The 17,758-nt window shown below is 45.3% G+C and overlaps 6 protein-coding genes across 6 annotated transcripts; 4 read left to right on the top strand and 2 right to left on the bottom strand.

Moving 5' to 3' along the window:
- The first annotated feature begins 1,798 nt into the window (after positions 1–1,798).
- On the top strand, positions 1,799–5,022 carry LOC131294910 (CD63 antigen). The gene is made up of 7 exons (XM_058322965.1): positions 1,799–1,960; positions 3,818–3,904; positions 3,997–4,185; positions 4,264–4,440; positions 4,516–4,618; positions 4,686–4,825; positions 4,898–5,022. The coding sequence occupies exons 2-7, from the start codon at positions 3,839–3,841 to the stop codon at positions 4,967–4,969; spliced, it is 747 nt and encodes a 248-aa protein (XP_058178948.1). The 5' UTR covers positions 1,799–1,960; positions 3,818–3,838; the 3' UTR covers positions 4,970–5,022.
- Positions 5,023–5,162: 140 nt separating this feature from the next.
- On the bottom strand, positions 5,163–5,950 carry LOC131281065 (NADH dehydrogenase [ubiquinone] 1 alpha subcomplex subunit 13). The gene is made up of 3 exons (XM_058310316.1): positions 5,787–5,950; positions 5,457–5,677; positions 5,163–5,387 (listed from the first exon to the last, which is right to left on the bottom strand). The coding sequence occupies exons 1-3, from the start codon at positions 5,878–5,880 to the stop codon at positions 5,250–5,252; spliced, it is 453 nt and encodes a 150-aa protein (XP_058166299.1). The 5' UTR covers positions 5,881–5,950; the 3' UTR covers positions 5,163–5,249.
- Positions 5,951–6,537: 587 nt separating this feature from the next.
- Positions 6,538–7,673, bottom strand: LOC131282063 (CD63 antigen-like). Its single transcript, XM_058311452.1, has 5 exons — positions 7,593–7,673; positions 7,339–7,527; positions 7,099–7,269; positions 6,777–7,013; positions 6,538–6,712 (listed from the first exon to the last, which is right to left on the bottom strand). Exons 1-5 carry the CDS (start codon positions 7,671–7,673, stop codon positions 6,566–6,568), a joined length of 825 nt encoding a protein of 274 aa, XP_058167435.1. The 3' UTR covers positions 6,538–6,565.
- A 672-nt stretch (positions 7,674–8,345) lies between these two features.
- LOC131293018 (Fanconi anemia group I protein) lies at positions 8,346–13,518 on the top strand. The gene is made up of 12 exons (XM_058321100.1): positions 8,346–8,492; positions 8,556–9,252; positions 9,329–9,984; positions 10,053–10,165; positions 10,244–10,468; positions 10,533–10,920; positions 10,993–11,157; positions 11,224–11,378; positions 11,443–11,774; positions 11,839–12,363; positions 12,426–12,642; positions 12,704–13,518. The coding sequence occupies exons 1-12, from the start codon at positions 8,397–8,399 to the stop codon at positions 13,512–13,514; spliced, it is 4,380 nt and encodes a 1,459-aa protein (XP_058177083.1). The 5' UTR covers positions 8,346–8,396; the 3' UTR covers positions 13,515–13,518.
- A 355-nt stretch (positions 13,519–13,873) lies between these two features.
- Positions 13,874–15,682, top strand: LOC131293166 (calcium-independent phospholipase A2-gamma-like). Its single transcript, XM_058321245.1, has 5 exons — positions 13,874–13,895; positions 13,971–14,047; positions 14,110–14,521; positions 14,583–14,803; positions 14,914–15,682. The coding sequence occupies exons 1-5, from the start codon at positions 13,874–13,876 to the stop codon at positions 15,580–15,582; spliced, it is 1,401 nt and encodes a 466-aa protein (XP_058177228.1). The 3' UTR covers positions 15,583–15,682.
- Positions 15,683–16,545: 863 nt separating this feature from the next.
- LOC131282176 (uncharacterized) lies at positions 16,546–17,403 on the top strand. Its single transcript, XM_058311581.1, has one exon. The coding sequence runs from the start codon at positions 16,546–16,548 to the stop codon at positions 17,401–17,403; it is 858 nt and encodes a 285-aa protein (XP_058167564.1).
- The last annotated feature ends 355 nt before the right edge of the window (positions 17,404–17,758 follow it).

Below are 17,758 nucleotides of genomic sequence, written 5' to 3'. Positions count from 1 at the left end.
CTTTCGAGTCTACGCTGCTGGGATCCAGGAAAGGGGACAATACCTCCGGCTCCGGGAAGCAACGATTTCGATACAAGCTCACTGGAGGTCAACGATTGCAATGCGTAAGCAGCGAGCGATCTATCAAAGGAAGATCGGTGGAATCCGGACCATCCAGATACACTATCGGCGCTTCCGTGCTCAGTTGACGACTTGTGCTGCACACCCCCCCGTTCCAACATTGGTGGCATCGCGAAACGTTGAGCATCGGCAGCGTGAACTGGATGCGCTTCGACGACAGGACTGGTGGCACACGGCGTCTCATCGATTACGTTTCCCAGCGTTGCGGTCTGTGGATAAACGAGTGGAAATCAGTATTTTGCTAGTGTCTGCTGAGCTAGGTGAACGATACAGCACCGTAGGGCTATATTTGATGCCCGATCACTGCGGTGCGGTTCTGCCGGCGTCCTTTCGCGATCGGCGACACATTCAGCCGTTCCACACCCACAACGAACGCACTGCTCCGGAGAGCATCGATCGTCGGCAGCGCGAAAGGAATGCGCAGCGTTTGCGGTCCTGGTTTCACGGCGGAAATCATCCGAAACGATTCTTCGCTTTGTTGCTGTCCGAGGTCTCCAGTCGTACGCCAATGATGACCGAGGATCCCTCGAAGGATAGCCAGCTATGGAGCTCCGCTGTCCGTTGCCGTAGCCATCGAATCGTCGTTCGAGGTGGTTGTTTGTCCGGCCAGATCCATAGGATCACTTGCGTGTTTAAACGCATCGATTTGCGATCGTCCTGTTTAAAAAAGGTTTAGATTAGAAAAAGTAATCTGCGATGGATACTTACCAACAGACAGGGCTTTCGTTAACACAAAACATTAGTTTCAAAACATTCGGTTATAACAAAAGATTAGTTAGCACATAGAGCCGAATTGACAGCTGGAGAAAGAGTGAGACAACTATGTGTCTAACTCGGGGAAGAGAATGTTAGAAACACTTTGCTTCTAACGCCAGCTGTCAATTCGGCTTAGAACAGACAGCCTGATGATAGTGATAAGCCAAAAGGGAACTTCATCGATCAGCTGACGGATCGGCTGATCGAGAGGAGCGATGACCCTTGGCGCCGGCTTCGCCGGCAGAAGGCTATAAATAGGGCACGTTTGGGCGCAATGAGCGAATTGTGCAAACATAAGCGTTTAATAAAAGACTAATTTTTTGGTTCCGCACCACAGCGGTCCCTAAGGAATTCTTTTCTTTATTTGCTTTTGCACAACGTTGGAACCGTTTCCAACAATATTAATGTATAATGATACAAATGTGTACTCCCGTGAAACTCCATGGAATAAAAATTACAAACGAAATTACATTAGCTATTCTAATGTAATGAAATGAATAAAGGGGAAGACAAATCGATAAAAGAACATTCGTTCGTGCGTGCTTCTTTCTAGAACAACGGAATGATTGTGAAAGTTCAACGGGTAGCATCATCACGCTAGCCGGCAAAGACCAGCATGGGGGGAGCACCTGCATTAAAAATTTGTATCCACGAGATCGGGTTATGATTGCACAGCTACTACCACCTAATCCCAAACCACACAACTTTACCAAGCTATTAAAAGCTACAATTCGTCATCGGTCGCGAACGATCAATACAACGATGCATGTACAAAAACGCTCAAGCGTACAAAAGCTAGCGGAAATGGGGCTGGTGCGCGGTATCCACACGTTACTACGCGTTCAACAAACGTTAGTGCATTTCGGTATGTTTTGGCGCTCGAGCGCGTTGCTGCGTGTGAGTTTCAATCAGTCGCATATTATCGTCGGAGCTGGTAGGATCGGTCCCACGGTTGGTGTGCATTCGAATAGTTGTTATCTGCAAAAGGATCAGCACAATCCATATCGATATTCTAGTGTACTCTGCCTGTGAATAGTTCTTTCGGGTTGCATTTCAAGGTCGGAGGTATTTTTATCAGAAAACGGTGAGTTAACAATTCGTCAACGTCCGGGTACGAAGAGGATTTTCCCGGGTAGAATACACCCACGCATGTTCCTACTTGCGGCTTATCAGTAGGGAAGCGAATTTTATACGCAGAAAAACCAACAACGTACGAAGAACTTGTGCTTGTGTCACACTCGCTTCGTCAAGATAAGAAAGGTGTACTTTGTTAAGCGGCTGAAGTAAAAAGCATACTTTGTTTCACACCGAAAAACCATTCTGAACTGCTTAAAATATGCAAAGCGCATGGGTAATATTGTAGTCACTGGGAAAACGACCTTTTTGCAGTACGGCGGGGACCGTAAAACAAACATTAGGTATAGCGGCACGCATAACGCTTCCACCACATGTCGCTTTTCGCCACGTTGGTATTTTTAATTTGTCGAGATTGCAACAAATGTTTCAGGTTGTTTTCCTTTCGATCGAAAAATCGAAATTGAATTGGTAGCGCACCGCCGTGGCTTGCAGCGTCGTCGAAAGCCGCAAGAGATGGAGCTGATGGAACGAAACGGAATGAAATGAAGCAGTTAAATTGTGCCGGCATCTGTTATGGAAAGGAGATCAATTCACAGGTGGTTACGAAATGGAAAAAAGCGGAGAAAAAAAATCACCCTACGTTGTACGATGGATCGCTAAGCTAGCTCAAGTGCCTTGAATGTTGGAGACGAATGGCGGATTGATGGGGCTGGTTGAGTTGAGTGTATACATATTATCGTACATCTAGCAACCGAATTCGACCCGTTGTTGTGTAGGTTAGATTGAGGTGGAGGAAGTTGGTTATTACGTTGTAGTGAATGGGCTACTGGGATGTACAGAAAATTTTAACCCAGCAGTAAAATGCATTCAGGGATCCCTACGCAAGTACCAACTTTTATCCACGTTCAAGTCAAATTTAGGCGCTGAAAAAAAAACCGATCCGATTTATGTAGCACTGAAAACCGGTTGTTGAAACACAAGATCGAAAGTTGTCTCGAAAAGAGAGAACAAGGACATTTCTCTTTAGCCGGTCCCCATGTTGCTCCAGCATTTAGTAACAGCACAAAGCTGAACATGTGCATTTTGACTTGCGTGTCTAGACTCGTAAATAAATGGTTGGGTTAACCTTGAGGCTTTGAAAATATTGATGTTTCTCAACGGTTGATTATCTGGATACGATTCTAAAATACCCTCATAACCACCCGCTCGGCAAACACATGTAATGTGGCGCAGGCGATAAAACGCTGTAGGGTGCTAATTTTTCTAACCCCTTGTTGGGCAGGGTAATACGAACATTGCTCGCTGTTGACCGTTGAAATTGCCATCAATTTTTTCCCAAGTGTTCGTGCCTCGAACTGAGGTGGGCAAGATTATTAATGATTTATTTTAAAATAATCCGTTTCTTTCTCTTCGCGTCCATTTGGGCATTAAACTGACCTCTCAAAAGTACGGCAAGATAAAAGCTTATCTTATCAAAAAAACCCCATGGAGAAGCGGTTGCTTGGTATATTTTTGCACTGACATACTAGGAACTTTTTCTTGTTTCCGGCCCTATTTGCACCCCTTAGCAGGAAACAATTGGAATGTACTCGTGATGCTTCACTTGTTATCCCCTGATGCTAAACTGCTATGTTCCAATGAAAACCGGACCGATTGTGGAATTAGTCACTGCATTTATGATGGCCAGTTAGCAATGACCCATAGTCAAGAGATGGTGGCCTTTTAGCATATGCAATTTTATCGGCCTTAGTAGATAGGTTGGGGAATATACGTGTGGGAAGCAAGGTTAAATTAGTTTCTATGGTTTTAATTTAATTAACAATAGTTGCAAAAACACTATAAGCTTGGTTTTTCTTTCTTCCAGATCTCAAGAATTCCTTCCAAAATGGCTCTCACAACGAGTGCAAATTTTGTTAAATATTTGCTATTTCTCTTCAACTTTTTCTTTGTGGTAAGTTGCTGGTAAACCTGCGTAAATGTTACTGTGTTAATTTAAATGTAATTCATTATTTTGGACCACTCGTTTCTCTCCCTTTCCTCTAGATCACCGGTGTGATTATAATGGCCGTTGGTTTAACCGTCCAGGGAGCATACCATAGCTTCCGGGACGTGCTAGATGCAAAATTTTTCAGTATTCCGACTTTCCTGGTAGTAATTGGTTCGTTCATTTTCGTAATTGCCTTTTTCGGATGCTGTGGTGCGTACAAGGAAAACTATTGTATGACTCTTACTGTAAGTATTACGATCGAAATTATCGATCCATGCAAGCATGCATAAAATGAACTGTATAACATTTCCTGTTTATTCCAGTTCTCTGTCCTGTTGATTCTAATCTTCATTCTGGAGCTTGCGGCTGGCATCAGTGGCTATGTCCTCCGTAACGATACCCGTGAACTCGTAAGCAATGCTCTTAACTCATCGATGAAGAGCTACGGAGGAAACAGTAGTAGAGAAATTACCCTGATTTGGGATGAAATTCAAGTTGATGTAAGTAAATCTGTCTGGGTATGTGAGTTGGATGGAAGAACTAATTGTTTATGCAACGCTTTTCTTGCTCTGTAGTTCGACTGCTGTGGAGTTTACAATAGCTCAGACTGGTCTCAAGCGAATCCCAGTATGTTTAACGAAACGTTCCTCCCTATGACATGCTGCCGTCCACAAACGGGTGAGTGTTGTGATCGTTGGCTCCATAGGCTTCCAAACACTCAATGAGGTATTTTTTTTATCGACAGGTGCTGTGGGACTTGTTTCTTGTCCAGATGCCAGCTCCAATACTCTACGTAAAACCGGATGCGTCAATTCGTTTGGTGATTTCATCAAAGCGCATGCGGTCAGCCTAGGTGCTGCTGGAATTGCTCTTGCTGTGATACAGGTAAATTTGTCGAATATCTACAATAGAGCTTCGTTATGTATCTTTTTAACGCTACAATGTTTTCTATTTCAGTTCTTCGGTATTCTTTTTGCTTGTTATCTTGCTAAGCAAATAAAGCTGCAAGGAGTTAGTTCCTATTCCTAAGCCAGTAAGGTCACGGTATTATGTAGAACTCACATCGGTTGAATTTCGTAGAGAGCTAACCAGAGAATGGCACTAAAAATCGTTAATAAAACCCCAAGATAATCCTTTAACTGGTAGATATGTTTGATTAAAGCTATCCTACCCTATTTTGACAAATTATGAAGAATATCACAAACGTATCATTCACTGATTTTCACGAGAGGGTGGCTTTTATTTCGATATACAACACTTCCAAGGACAACTACAATTTTAAACCACCGAAGCCGCTTTGGCTGACGGTTTAATTCATCAGTTTCACATCGGCACGGTTAGCCATATGTTTGTAATCGGTGTGCACGTAGAATTCTTGGAAGGTTGGTTCGATCAGCTTGTCCTTCGGAAGGGTCTTGAAGACCGGTTCTCCGTACCAGGTGCCAACCTACAACAATAAATGGAGTGTAGGTAAAATTATCGTGTCCTGAAGAACCTTCCCCCATCCCGTACCTACCTCCCATCCCTCAACATTCTTCATCAATTCAGCCTCCTCGTCACGGTTTCGTCGCAGTTGCTTAAGGTACTCGCGATCACGCTCTGCCAGTAGCAGCGGATAGATGACGTTCCGCGCGGATCGCATTTCAATCTCATTCCGATGGTTCTCTTTCACGTTCAGCCAGTACAGGAACAGACCGACGGTGGAAATACCCGCGTAACCGGCGATCATTTGCCATCCTACGGGAATGCAAAGCAGGTGTAAATTGTTTGCCATTTCGGGGACGATTCTATTGTGATTGTTTGCATCGTCCAGTGACATAATCACAAAAACTATAGTTTGTCTTACCTTTGAAGTAGGTTTTAGCTGGAACTCGCGCAAAGGGAATATTCTGATATCCTCCCTTTGGTGGAAGGTCCTGAAGCTTCGCAGGGCTGCCCATGGTTCGTATTTAAGTAAGTTTCCAAACCAAAAATACCGATTCTGGTCGATGCAGCTGTGGAGCGCTCGACCTTTTTCTTCGCTCGGCAGGAGAACTGTCAAAATATGTTGTTGCATAACAACAACTGTCACATTTCACAAGGTTTCTAGATGGCATACGTGTTGTACGAACCTTGAAAATAATGACATTAAGGTGTTGTACGACATTCTTTTTTCAAATATTTGTCGCACGCAAGGTTTATGTATTTTACAGTTTAAATTTTACATTATTTACGGAAACAATTATTTTATTGTAAGTTTAATTATCTTCATACTCGTATGCGTTATGGTTCTAGATGTTTAGACTACAATGAGTTATCAAGAAATAGAAGATCAAGAAAAATTGATCTATATTTTCTCATCGTCAACCGTTACACAATTTCTTTTCTTTTTAGAATCTCAATCTTTATTTTAGAAATATTAACAATTATCACTCTAAGTAGGTACCAAGCACATTACGTTACACTAATGGTTTGTGTATTTATACACAGTACACATTGGCACATAAACGACATCGATATGGTCTTATCGTAAATTCTTATCAAATGCCGTGGTTGATAAGCTGCCGAACATTGAAGGTATTAGCTTTTAGCAAGCTGTTAGCTTTTTGCCAGGGGAAAGAAGGCAGATATAGTTTTTTGCTTCATTCATACCTTTCCAGTCGATTCATCTATGCTTTCCATTTTAGAATAAGCGAATAAATTACGATGGTATGTATGCTTCTCATCATCACGATAAACGATAAACATCCTAAGCTTTCGTAGCAAGTAGAAAGTAAGCATCGCACCGAATAACTGCAAAAAACAAAATAAAGTATGCAAAAATCGTTCGCCATCTCAAACATTATTGAACACATACCTGGATCACAACCGCTACAAGTGTGTTTAGTAAAACCGTTTTTCCGGTTTCGTAAAATATGTCGTACAAGCGACTATGACATCCGGTTTCGTACACCGTGCATTGGACGTTATCCGTTGAATCACAACACGATAACGGGATGAGCTGTGATATCAGTTCCTTATCTTCTGCCGTGTATTCGTCCGGTGGCATGGCCATCAACCAGTCGGTGTAATTTTGCACACCGCAACATTTCAGCTACAGAGAAACAAAAAGAACACCAATTTAATACATTTGGTAATCGTTTTGCTATTGCTTTTGTTTTTAAGATTATTTTACCAACCTGCGTTTGCAACGTATCCACATACGGCTGCCAAGTAATATCCATTTGATACTGATTGATCGAAAACCATAGATTCGTATCCATATCCGTTTCCATTTTGTGTCGCTGCGTGTATCCAATGAATGCAACTGTGCCTTCCATTAGCGAAAACACCATCAGGAGCGAGCAGAACTGTTGGAAACGATCAGGCGAACGTCTTTCGTTCAAAGCCATCTTCATTCAGGCAAAATTATACTTTACCGTGTAAAGAATGGGGAAGTTTTCTCGCCATGCTCCAACGAATCCAATAAACGCGCACACAAAGCAAAGTGTACCGACTGCCATCAGGAAAAGGACCAAGCGGTACATTCGGATATCCATGAACACATTAAGCTGTTCGTACTGCAGCTTGCTAACCGTACTGATCGTCATAAGGAGCACGAAAAGGTACTGCGAAATAAAACAATGTGGGACATGTAGGCTACTCCGATGATCCGCCAAACACTCGAACGTACGCAAAGCATGGTGCACAGCATGCAGAGAAAAACTTTGATCCATTTCTTGGTCCAACCATCGATTTTCTCCGGCTCTTTCATCATGGACTGCGTCGCTGTTTTTACTGCCTTAAGCACTGCCTGGTAAAATACTGACTAAAGAAAGAATTACTGTGTCCCCTGCACGGGCAAATGGGCAAACACAACCACACCGTAGATAGGAAATATTACTGATAACGACACACACCGTGCGCTCGCACACCGGCTTACCGGTATGGCGAATGTTTGTTTTTTGTTGGATCACAAAAAACCATACTGCGTGCCGTTCGCTGCAGTAGGTAAACTGAAGGCAAAACAAGGCCCCACCTCTTTACAGCTGATGCTGGTAAATTGAGCTGATCCGATGGCACGTATGAACAGTGTTTTGCTGACTACGGGGATTCAAAAAGGAATGTTAAAAAAAGCTGTGTACACATGAGCATAGAACGAGGGACTAGGTGGAACTAAAACATTTAACATGCTGGTGGTAGTTATGTGAAAGATGCACTTGAAGCAAATAAAGATGATGGCGCAAATTACATTTTGATATCAACCGACGGATGGTGTGAAAAACCGCCCTCGATTGAAAAGCATGCGGTGGGGAATCGTTGATGATGTATACAAACCTTCGCTTGATCGTTCCCCATGAACTGTATACACCTGGAAATCAAATTGGCGCGCGAACGATGTTGTTTACATACAATTCAAGAAGTTTCGTGTTTTGAGCAGTGCGTCGCCGGTAATTCACATTCTATCGTTGATATTCCGTCTATTCTTGTGTTTAAAATGCCTCCAAACCTCGTAGGAGCAATAATTGAGTTGGGTCAGAAGCGTAAAAATGACGAGTTGAAAGAATTACTAGAAAAGATCAAGTCAGCACAAGTGAGTAACACTGCGAAAAAAGTTTCCATCACCAATATACACATTCATCCTTTTCTTCCACAGCTTATCGATTTGGTTGTTTCCAACGTTCAAACCATCGATGGATACACATTGTGGCATTTCACGCTGATCGGCCTAGCATGCTCGGACAAGTGCAGTGAAAAACGTTTCGAGCTGATTATGGCCGTTCTGCGACACATGAACGAGGTGGAACTATCCACGAAGCAAATGTTCGATCTGATCGCCCGTTTGTTGACCGACTTGCCTTCCCTAACCCCGGAGCAGCTGGTGGAAATGTGCGAGCTGTGTGTGGAATCGATTCGTGCCGGTGATCCAAAATGTCTCAGCTGGAAGCACCTGCTACCGCAAACACTGGTCCAACTGCAGGGTGGCAATGTGGGCCGTTTCAATGCTAACGGGTTGCTACTGACCGGTGCCGAATATCGGCAAAAGGTGTTGGAGGAGATTTTCAAAATGAAGCTACAGCCGGCCATCCTAACACCGTTGTGCGGGATGTTTCGTGATCTGCATCTACTGCGCGACGAAACCAGTATCTTTGTGACAAAGATTTCGGATAACATTAGGCACATTGAACCTCTCGAATTGCCACCGTTGGCCTGCCAGCTGTTTCACGTGTGCCTGAAGTATTCCAGTCTGCTGGTGATTCCGTTGATGTCATTACAGAGATATTTTCACAAGAACTATTACAAAAAGGTACTTTCGAACGCAAACAGTGATACTACGGACTTCGATAGCATTGGTAAGTAGGGCCCCCCTCCCGTTTCCCTTAGTCACAGCCTCATTTGGCGAAACAGTATATTCCACTCTCTTTGCAGATCGTTACTCGGACTCGGAACTCCGTGAAGCTGAGGAGACCATCCTGTACCATCTGTCGAATGTAACAGAGTTTAGAGTGGACGAGACACAAATCGTGTCCATGTTTAAACCATTCCAAAACAACCCGGAGGTCCTGCTAACCCCGTTCATAGTTGGTGCACTGCTCGCAATGAGCCGGATTAATCGCATGCCGGACACATCCGACGTTGTGTCGTCCCCGATAATGGCGTTTCTCATCAAGCTGATTGCGATCAGCGAGAAAGAGCGTGAGATGTGTATCCAGTCGGCCTGGTGCCGCGGACGCATCGATATGTCGGCATCGTCGCGCATCGATCAACTGTTCAGTGTGCTCACGGACAACAGCCAGGATGGGAAAGAGGTCGTTACTCCTGGCGTTATTCATTTTGCCTTTGCATTGCTGCTGGCCAAAAAACAAACGAAACTGCACAGCATTGCGATAAATTTCTTCCAGATTTTTATCAAACGAAGGTTCATCTTCGGTAGTGGAATTATTGCCAAGATTAAAAAGTACCTGTTTGCCGACCTCGAGGAGACTCAGTTCAATGTTTGCCTGACGACGCTCAGCCTAACGAACACGCTAACTGTTTCGGAGTGTACGGACACAATTCAATTTATAATGGACTATTTACTACTGGTGAGTGTGAAAGTGGTTTCGAAGCACATAAGACACAGTTAGTAATTTTCTTCTTTTTGCTCCGACAGATTAATGGGACGTACGCTATGCGATTTATGGCGTTTATTTTTCCTCTCCTAAGAGTTTCGCATTCGATCCGTGATCGTTATATTGAGGTGCTTCGGAAGGCTATGTACAATGGGTAGGAATAGTTTTCCTGGATTATCGGAAGCTATATGCCCAATGTATACAATACTTTTGTTTTCTTGTTTTATGCTAGCGAAACATCGACAAGGATTATGGGAGTGTTTGGGTTCTGTTCACTGTTGAAACAGCTTAAGAATAACAACTCTCGTCGTTCCATTTTGGGCACCCAGGGCGGATGTTATACTCAGATGACAATATCCGGCATGTCGCTACTATCGCAAGCGGCTTACGGCTCACCGAACAACCCGAACATACACTTCGACATGCTAACGCTGGAAATTATGGGGATATTAAGGAAGTAAGTTCTCGTGGAAAAACAAAAAAAAATGAAAGTTGATCCTTCAATTCCCGCGGTGTTTCAGATGCTTCACTCAAACGGTTGAGGTCCGGGAAATGCTCTACGAAGCGTTGAGTCGTGCTGTCGAGTTCAACACGCAGCTACTGCCTCACGTGCTGCAGTTCATCGATTGGCACTTTGAGAGCTTTTTTGGTGAAAATCCAACCGAAGTGTTCAAAATAGAGTTCGACAAGTGCGTCCGATACAAGCGCGCACTGGATGATGACGATCTGCCGGATGAACAGAGGCCGGTGGTGGTGTACGATAATGTCGGGCGCCTGACGGCGTTCATGGTACACTGTGTGGTGCTGTGCGATCAGCACGAGGTGCAGCATGAAACGGGTGCGGTTAAAAGCACTCTCCAGCTCATTGTCGATCGGATCGATAATCTTAGCATGGAGGAAGTGGGTTTGGTAAGAATTCCTTTTTACTTTCCTAGTGAGACAATTAGAATTTTTTAAAACTGCCATGTCCCTGTTTTATAGGTTGGAACGATGGATAGTAAAGGTGCTGTAATTGCCACTCAGTACCTAAACATGCTCGAGGCCGCTATGGCGTATTGCGCGTGGAAGGCAACACCCGACGACGGTTTATTGAGAAGTTTCGTGCGCTTGTTCAAACATCACCAGTATTGTTTTGATAAGTTCAAGGTATTATTCTTTGTTTTCATTCATCGATCAGATGTTGAATGTTATTTCTATACTTAATTTTAATAGAAAATGGAACCTAAGAAAAGCAACAAGAAACAGTTGACGGACAACACCATAAATACCACCACTGTGCCCGGCTCTGCAAAGGCTGGTGCTTTCTTCAAGCCCGAGAACATATGGGACTTGGGGACAATGGAAAGGGTGCTGCGAATAACACTAGAGTGAGTGTGACTTGAAAAGTGTAACCTGTTGCAGTATGTTCATTGTTCCTTTTTTCCGTTTAAGCAATTCAACGGCGTACGGAACGGACGAAGATCTTAAATCTTTCCGTTCTAACCGAGACCTTCAGCAGTACATCCTCAGGGTCGCTTGCCAAAAGCTGGAATCATTACGAGCGCAGCCGGATTACTGGCAGGTGAATCATAGCAAGCGTATATTTAGCCATTTGTGCGAATGCACCAAGTTGGTGTACGACCGGTGTGTGAAGAAAACGACCGAACTCCTCGGCAATGGTGGTCTGTTGGTGGCTCACATGGCCGTCGATTGCTTCCGACAGGGTCTTACAAGTGCCTTGGAGCTGTATGAGCGGAAGTTTAATGACTTTTTACAGTTGATTTGTAAGTTGCTCATCGGTTGGCGGGAGATTACATTGATTAATGCACCTTTTTTTCTCTTTCAAAGCCTGCACTATGGGGACGTCTTTCAAGAAGGATTTACTACAAAACTTACAAACTATTGTCGACGAGTACTTTGGCGATGGATCCGAGCCGGAACCGATTGGCGAGAAAATCGTCGTTGGACTGTTGCAGTGCCTGGAGCTACTGTTCAAATCCCCCGTCATCACCCAGGACTACTTGACGCAGGCGTTCGATTGGTTGCAGAATTTTTGCATCAACACAAAGCTGAAGCTGAAATCTTTCACGATTGTCCATCGGATCCTGTTCGATCTGAGACTTCGCACGCAAACAGGAGCCTACTTTGATTCGGTTGCGATGCGCTTGGAGCTGAAGTTTGGTCAAATAGCGGAAGACGAGACGAACCCACTGTTCCACTTTAAGTCAATCACGTCCGCCACAGCGGAGCCAACATTCCACTGTCTTTGTGCCGTAACTCGGACACAGATTGAGGAGATAGAGCATCTTATCCTGCGCACGAACAGTCTCATGGGACGATTAAAGGTGTTCGGATTGAATGATACCGACGAAAGTAAGGGATAATTTGGCACGACATTTTTTGGTTTTGATGGCTTATTTTGTTGTGTTTTCTAGCATCGCAATTGTTAAAATCTATTGAACGATCGATCTGCTCCCAATTGGTACACATTCTAACTACCCTGACGCACCTCTGCAATGCCAATCTTCCACTGGGTTCAACGATGGATGCTCTCATCAAACTGCTTCTTTCGATGTACGCATGTCTTGCCAATTTGAGTCGTCACTTTTTGGCACGACACGCCATCGTTCCAGTTTCCTATGAGGTTACAAAGTATGGTCGTAAAAGATGACCGATTTGAACGGGGACGACTAACCGTAGGCTTTATTTTTAGGTTCAACTTGGTGGTGAAATCATCGAAACCTCTTGCATCCCGAATCTACGACCTTATACCGTTCATCGAAGAGAACATCATCGGCCAGGACGAGGGCGACGAGGCGGCAAGTTCCTCCAAAGCCAAATCCAATCGCGATAAGGTGCTTAGGCAGACAAAGCTCATCCCCAAGTTGGTGTTTCGAATCGAAACGTTCAACAAGATCGTGATGCAGCTGAGCAAAAAAACGAAGAAAGATTTGACGTACTTGCTGCATATGGGAACGGTGCGGGATTTTCGCATCAAAACGTCCGCGTTGGTCGAAGCGATCCAGAAAACGGTAGGCGATGGCGTCTCACAGGTTGAGGGTGCTGACGAGGACGAAGGAGAAGAGGAACCTCAACTGGACCCAGCAGAGGACGACGATGACGATGAAGATAACATTGATCAGACTGCAGCCTCGAATCGCTCGGAAGTAATCGTTTCTAAACGGCGAAGCGATAGCAACGCGTCCACGATGAGCACGGAAGCGTTGGCTTTGAAGAATTTAGCACGGTTGAACGAGAGGACGCGCAAAGCGGCCAAGAAGCGCGCGCTTGAAAATGTCGAGGCAGAAACGGTAACCCCGCTGGTGGCTAGCAAGAAAGCTAAAGTAACGAAAAAGAGGGGTCCGATACCGAAAATTAATAAGCGGGTGCTGGAAGAGGTGAATATTGTCAGAGGGACAGACAAGTCCGTCCCAGCAGAGGTTGCACCTGTTGAGGAAGGAACACTAACTCGTACACGTACGCTCGGATTACCGAGACGAAGTGCAAGGAAGAGCGAAACATGATTGAATTCAGTCATGTTTCGATTTGGTGTTGAAGGAAAACAATATAAGATCACCAGGAACTATAGAAGTACTCTTTAAAAGCCATGACAATTTTATCATTAAACATCACTTTTCACGTTATTGGACTAGTTTAAATGTTTGAAAAGTGAAAAATAAATTGTACCGCATCTAACGGAAATCAACGTTTATTCGAATTCAAGTTCTTATCCAACATTTTGGCAGGTTATGTTGTCGCATAGCAACAGTATCTTTGTTGCATCGTTGTGATACAAACACTAGGATGACGTTTCATAGTTATACAATTGTTTAGAAATAGAGTGCGTGTGTGTTGGAATGTTGTTTTGATTTTAGATATAAGAATGTCCAGCTGGAGGACTGCTTGTAGGTTTTTATCGATTAAATAATAATTTTCATCACGTTCTACGTTCAAAATCACTCCATGCTTTCCTTCTTTAGGTATCGTTTCACCGATACTCGCCAGTGGAAAGCTCCCTCGAATAGCGTGTCAACAATGGAGCTTCGAGCAGCCAAAAGTAAACCTGTGCTGTGAAAGTTGATTTCGAATCAGCTGATTACTTTGCACTCTCTTTTTCAGCGCCACAACCAGTCGCAAACCCGCCACGCTCTGCTGGACTTGAGGCGGAAGGCAATACCACTTGATCGTCAGCGTCAGGTGCTGTACGAGCTGGTGGAAAAATTCGAAAAGTTTCCTCAAGAGAAGTCGTTCGCCATCGAGGAGGGTGCGATCGAGTTGCTAAAGGAACTGGAGTATTCGACCGATCCGGCCATCACCGAGCATGCAAAGCTGGGGCTGGCCCTTCTCGGGTACATACCGCCTTTGCCGAGCGACGGGATTCGTATCCTTAGCATCGACGGTGGTGGCATTCGGGGGATCATCGTGATGGAGCTGTTGCGGAAGCTGGAGCGACTCACGAACCGTAGGATCTTTGAACTATTCGATCTAGTGTGCGGTGTGTCGACGGGAGCAATTCTAGTCTGTGCATTGGGTAAGTGAGGTGTGTTCCCGCTTTGTTCAACACTGTTATACAATGCAGCCCTCTTTTGTAGCCTCGGAAAAGAATCTCACACTCACCGAGGGTATTCATCTGTACAAGAAAATTGCCTACAAAATCTTCCACCGTCCGTCGACGTTCGATAAGCTGTCGGGCGCATCGCGACTCGTTTCTTCGCACGCCTACTACGATATCGATATGTGGGAATCGCTGCTCAAACGTCACATCGGGCATCGTCGGATCATCGATACGGTGATGCTACCAAATGTGCCGAAGGTGGGATGAAGAACCAATGGGGTAAACACACGCATTCTGCACATAAACTTCACCCCGTGTGTGTGTAATTTCTTTTCATCTTTCTTTCGCACGCCAATCGGCGGCCACAGTTCTGCTGCATTTCCACAACGGTGTGCGACGAGTACATCGATGCGCACGTGTTCCGGAACTACACATTCCCGCGAAACGTGCAGTCGGTATACGCCGGGTGCCACACGGCACGCCTCTGGGAGGTGGTGAGGGCTTCTTCCGCCGCACCGGCGTACTTCGGTGATTTCCCGCTAAACGGTCAGCTCCATCAGGACGGCGGGATACTGTACAACAATCCGACTGCGGTGGCCATCCACGAGGCGAAGTGCCTCTGGCCGAAGGAGAAAATCCAGTGCGTTGTCTCGTTCGGAACGGGGCGAACGCGCAGCAAGTCAAACGATGGCCAGAAAATCATCAGCCAAAACATACTCGACCAGGCATCCCTGTCGAGCTCGTGGAAAACGAAATTTTTGCGCATCCTCGATTCGGCCACCGACACCGAGGCGGCCCATACGGTACTGAGTGATCTGTTGCCACCGGGACGATACTTCCGATTCAACCCGTACCTGAAAGAGTTTCTGTCGATGGTCGAGGTGCGACCGGAGAAGCTAGCGCAGCTCGAGCGGGATACGGCGATGTACTTTGCGCGCAACGAGGACAAATTTGAGCAGGTCGCTGATTTGCTAATGCGTAAACGGTCGATTGCACGCAAAGCGTACGATATTGCTAGGAATATCTTGTACCGTTGACGAGAAAAGTTTTGTGTCGACATGACGACAAATAGCAGATTCCAAAGAGATTCTTTAATTAGTTCTAATGCCATCAGGAGTTGATAGGGTAAGCAGTACAACGTGAACGATTGAAGCTAAGTAATTATGATTATGTTTTTCACATAACGATACGAGACATACCTCAGCACGGGAGAAACATTTTGTTTTTCGATAAGTATTCATTTCAATTCTCTAGAGCATCGCTAGGATTTACTTTATTTACTTCTTTATTATTTTTAATTATTTTTTTACGATGGCATCAGATATTGTGAGATTGTGTGAATTGTTAAAAATTTTATTGATGATTAACAAACGAAAAAAAAACTATTAGTTTGTGTCTTTAATCAATATACTTGAATAACATAAAATGTTAAAATTGAATAAATCATAAACTCCACGCTTGGAAAAATTTAAAAAGTCCCGAAGAATGTATTCTAAAAGATGTTGCCCTAGTGAGGCAAAATTTGTTCACAACATGTCCATTCCATAGCTGTAGGAAAACATGCAATGCGGTAAAAATGTGTGAGCAGTACAGAAGAAGGAGTTTTCCACCGCGGTCGTGTGGATCTGTTACATGCGCTCGCACATATTCAACCGACCCGAGAGAACCGATTTATTTTTAAGCGACCGACCAGCGATAGCCGACCCCGAATGGCGTTGCCATATGTTCTGGCAGTTTGACTCTGTCTGTCGGAGCAATAGTTTCGGAAAATCGAGTTAAAGGCAATAGCTTTGAATTTATTTTTTTGCGCGATCTTCATTCAGTGTCTGTCGGAACGATTGAGTGTAGCCAAAATGTCTGTTGGAACGTGATGATTATTACTGACGGAATTGAGTGTGAATTTATGGATCGGGATCTAAAATCCGGGAGGGTGTTATAAACTGTGATTTGAACTGTAAGATATTTTAAGTGACGTGACGATCATCATCATCAGGCAGAAGATGAGTAACATGCAACCGGAAGAGTACGAAAACACGGGCTGGCTGTCGTACTTCAGTCGGCACAAGACCACGTACACCGCGTCCGACATCCACAAGATCAGTAACGAGCTGAACAATGTACGGAAGAACCTAACTGCCACGCAGTACGCTTACGGTGAGCTGAGCAGTGAACTGAAGGCCCTCAAAAGCTTGCAGGAGCAGCAACGTGCTAGCGATGAGTACGAGCAACGTGTCATGGCCGGTGGCAAGGGTGCATCCGCTGGCCTTCCGAAGGCGGCCGAGAAACGCCTAAAGGAGCAATCGGAAGAGATCAAGTGCCTGAAGAGTGATCTGACCAGCTGTCGGAACGAGCTGTCGAAACAGATTGCCGCCCTCAGGGTGGCTTGTAGTGAGCTGGGCAAGAAAACCGGAAAGTCCTCCAAGGGTTCACCGGCGGCCGGTCCGAGCGATGCGGTGGCCTTAAGTCTCGAGAGCCGTATCATCGCCGCGGAGATACAGATCGATCAGCTGGCCACGAACCAAACCGATCGACTGGCAGCCCTGGAGCAAAAGCTTGGCCAGCTAGAGAGACAAAGCACTCCCAACGGGGATGGCTATGACGCTCGGCTAAAGGCACTGGAGGACGATTTCACGCGCAAACTACAGGATCTTACCGATCTGGTGGTGGACCTTCAGCGCAAGCTGGCCACGAGCGAAGCCAAACAGGTGGAAATGCTGCAGAAGCTGACGGCGGCGCAGGCCGCACTCTACGAACAGCTGGAGCACCGGTACGAGCAACAGTGTGGTCAGCTGCGACAGCTTCAGGTACGCCTTAGCCACCTCGGCCAGCGGGATGACATCGATTCCACGTTCGTCTGATGCCGTGACGTCGCCCGGTGGGCCCGGTGTATTTTTACGTTGTAGTAAAATGTCAGGTAAGTGCAACATTTCCTTCCGGTTGATTTATGATCGCGGATGACACGATCGTCCCAGCGGGAGCTATTTATACCGGATCCTGCATCTCGACCGAGGGGGGGATACGATACGGAGAGCAGACCAACGAGGGGACCGATCTAAATGATGTTCCGAGTAGCGAACCGAACATGGAACATGGGATTTTGTTTATGTGCCCTACCGCTGTTGCAGACTGACGATAACTGACTCGGGGACCGACCTGCGCCGGAGGAATGGGACCACAAGAAATAGTAAACATTCACCCACACCCGCGGCCTCC

Source organism: Anopheles ziemanni, chromosome 2 (genome assembly GCF_943734765.1).
Source record: "Anopheles ziemanni chromosome 2, idAnoZiCoDA_A2_x.2, whole genome shotgun sequence".
Taxonomy (NCBI): Eukaryota; Metazoa; Arthropoda; class Insecta; order Diptera; family Culicidae; genus Anopheles; species Anopheles ziemanni.
Note: the sequence above shows the minus strand (reverse complement) of the source record. Positions and strands in the feature narration are given on the sequence as shown.

What these genes read in the sequence shown, in the direction of transcription:
- LOC131293018 (XM_058321100.1), top strand. Translation starts at nt 8,397, where the DNA reads ATGCCTCCAAACCTCGTAGGAGCAATAATTGAGTTGGGTCAGAAGCGT. An exon ending in AAAAGATCAAGTCAGCACAA is followed by an intron (nt 8,493 to 8,555) that starts GTGAGTAACACT and finishes TTTCTTCCACAG; the next exon opens with CTTATCGATTTGGTTGTTTC. An exon ending in ATTATGGGGATATTAAGGAA is followed by an intron (nt 10,469 to 10,532) that starts GTAAGTTCTCGT and finishes GCGGTGTTTCAG; the next exon opens with ATGCTTCACTCAAACGGTTG.
- LOC131282063 (XM_058311452.1), bottom strand. Translation starts at nt 7,673, where the DNA reads ATGAAAGAGCCGGAGAAAATCGATGGTTGGACCAAGAAATGGATCAAA. An exon ending in TGCTGTGCACCATGCTTTGC is followed by an intron (nt 7,528 to 7,592) that starts GTACGTTCGAGT and finishes TTTATTTCGCAG; the next exon opens with TACCTTTTCGTGCTCCTTAT. An exon ending in TGGATACGTTGCAAACGCAG is followed by an intron (nt 7,014 to 7,098) that starts GTTGGTAAAATA and finishes GTTTCTCTGTAG; the next exon opens with CTGAAATGTTGCGGTGTGCA.
- LOC131293166 (XM_058321245.1), top strand. Translation starts at nt 13,874, where the DNA reads ATGTCCAGCTGGAGGACTGCTT. An exon ending in GTCCAGCTGGAGGACTGCTT is followed by an intron (nt 13,896 to 13,970) that starts GTAGGTTTTTAT and finishes TTCCTTCTTTAG; the next exon opens with GTATCGTTTCACCGATACTC. An exon ending in GGAGCTTCGAGCAGCCAAAA is followed by an intron (nt 14,048 to 14,109) that starts GTAAACCTGTGC and finishes TCTCTTTTTCAG; the next exon opens with CGCCACAACCAGTCGCAAAC.
- LOC131281065 (XM_058310316.1), bottom strand. Translation starts at nt 5,880, where the DNA reads ATGGGCAGCCCTGCGAAGCTTCAGGACCTTCCACCAAAGGGAGGATAT. An exon ending in AGCTAAAACCTACTTCAAAG is followed by an intron (nt 5,678 to 5,786) that starts GTAAGACAAACT and finishes GCATTCCCGTAG; the next exon opens with GATGGCAAATGATCGCCGGT. An exon ending in AGAATGTTGAGGGATGGGAG is followed by an intron (nt 5,388 to 5,456) that starts GTAGGTACGGGA and finishes TTATTGTTGTAG; the next exon opens with GTTGGCACCTGGTACGGAGA.
- LOC131294910 (XM_058322965.1), top strand. Translation starts at nt 3,839, where the DNA reads ATGGCTCTCACAACGAGTGCAAATTTTGTTAAATATTTGCTATTTCTC. An exon ending in TCTTCAACTTTTTCTTTGTG is followed by an intron (nt 3,905 to 3,996) that starts GTAAGTTGCTGG and finishes CCTTTCCTCTAG; the next exon opens with ATCACCGGTGTGATTATAAT. An exon ending in ATGCTGCCGTCCACAAACGG is followed by an intron (nt 4,619 to 4,685) that starts GTGAGTGTTGTG and finishes TTTTATCGACAG; the next exon opens with GTGCTGTGGGACTTGTTTCT.
- LOC131282176 (XM_058311581.1), top strand. Translation starts at nt 16,546, where the DNA reads ATGAGTAACATGCAACCGGAAGAGTACGAAAACACGGGCTGGCTGTCG.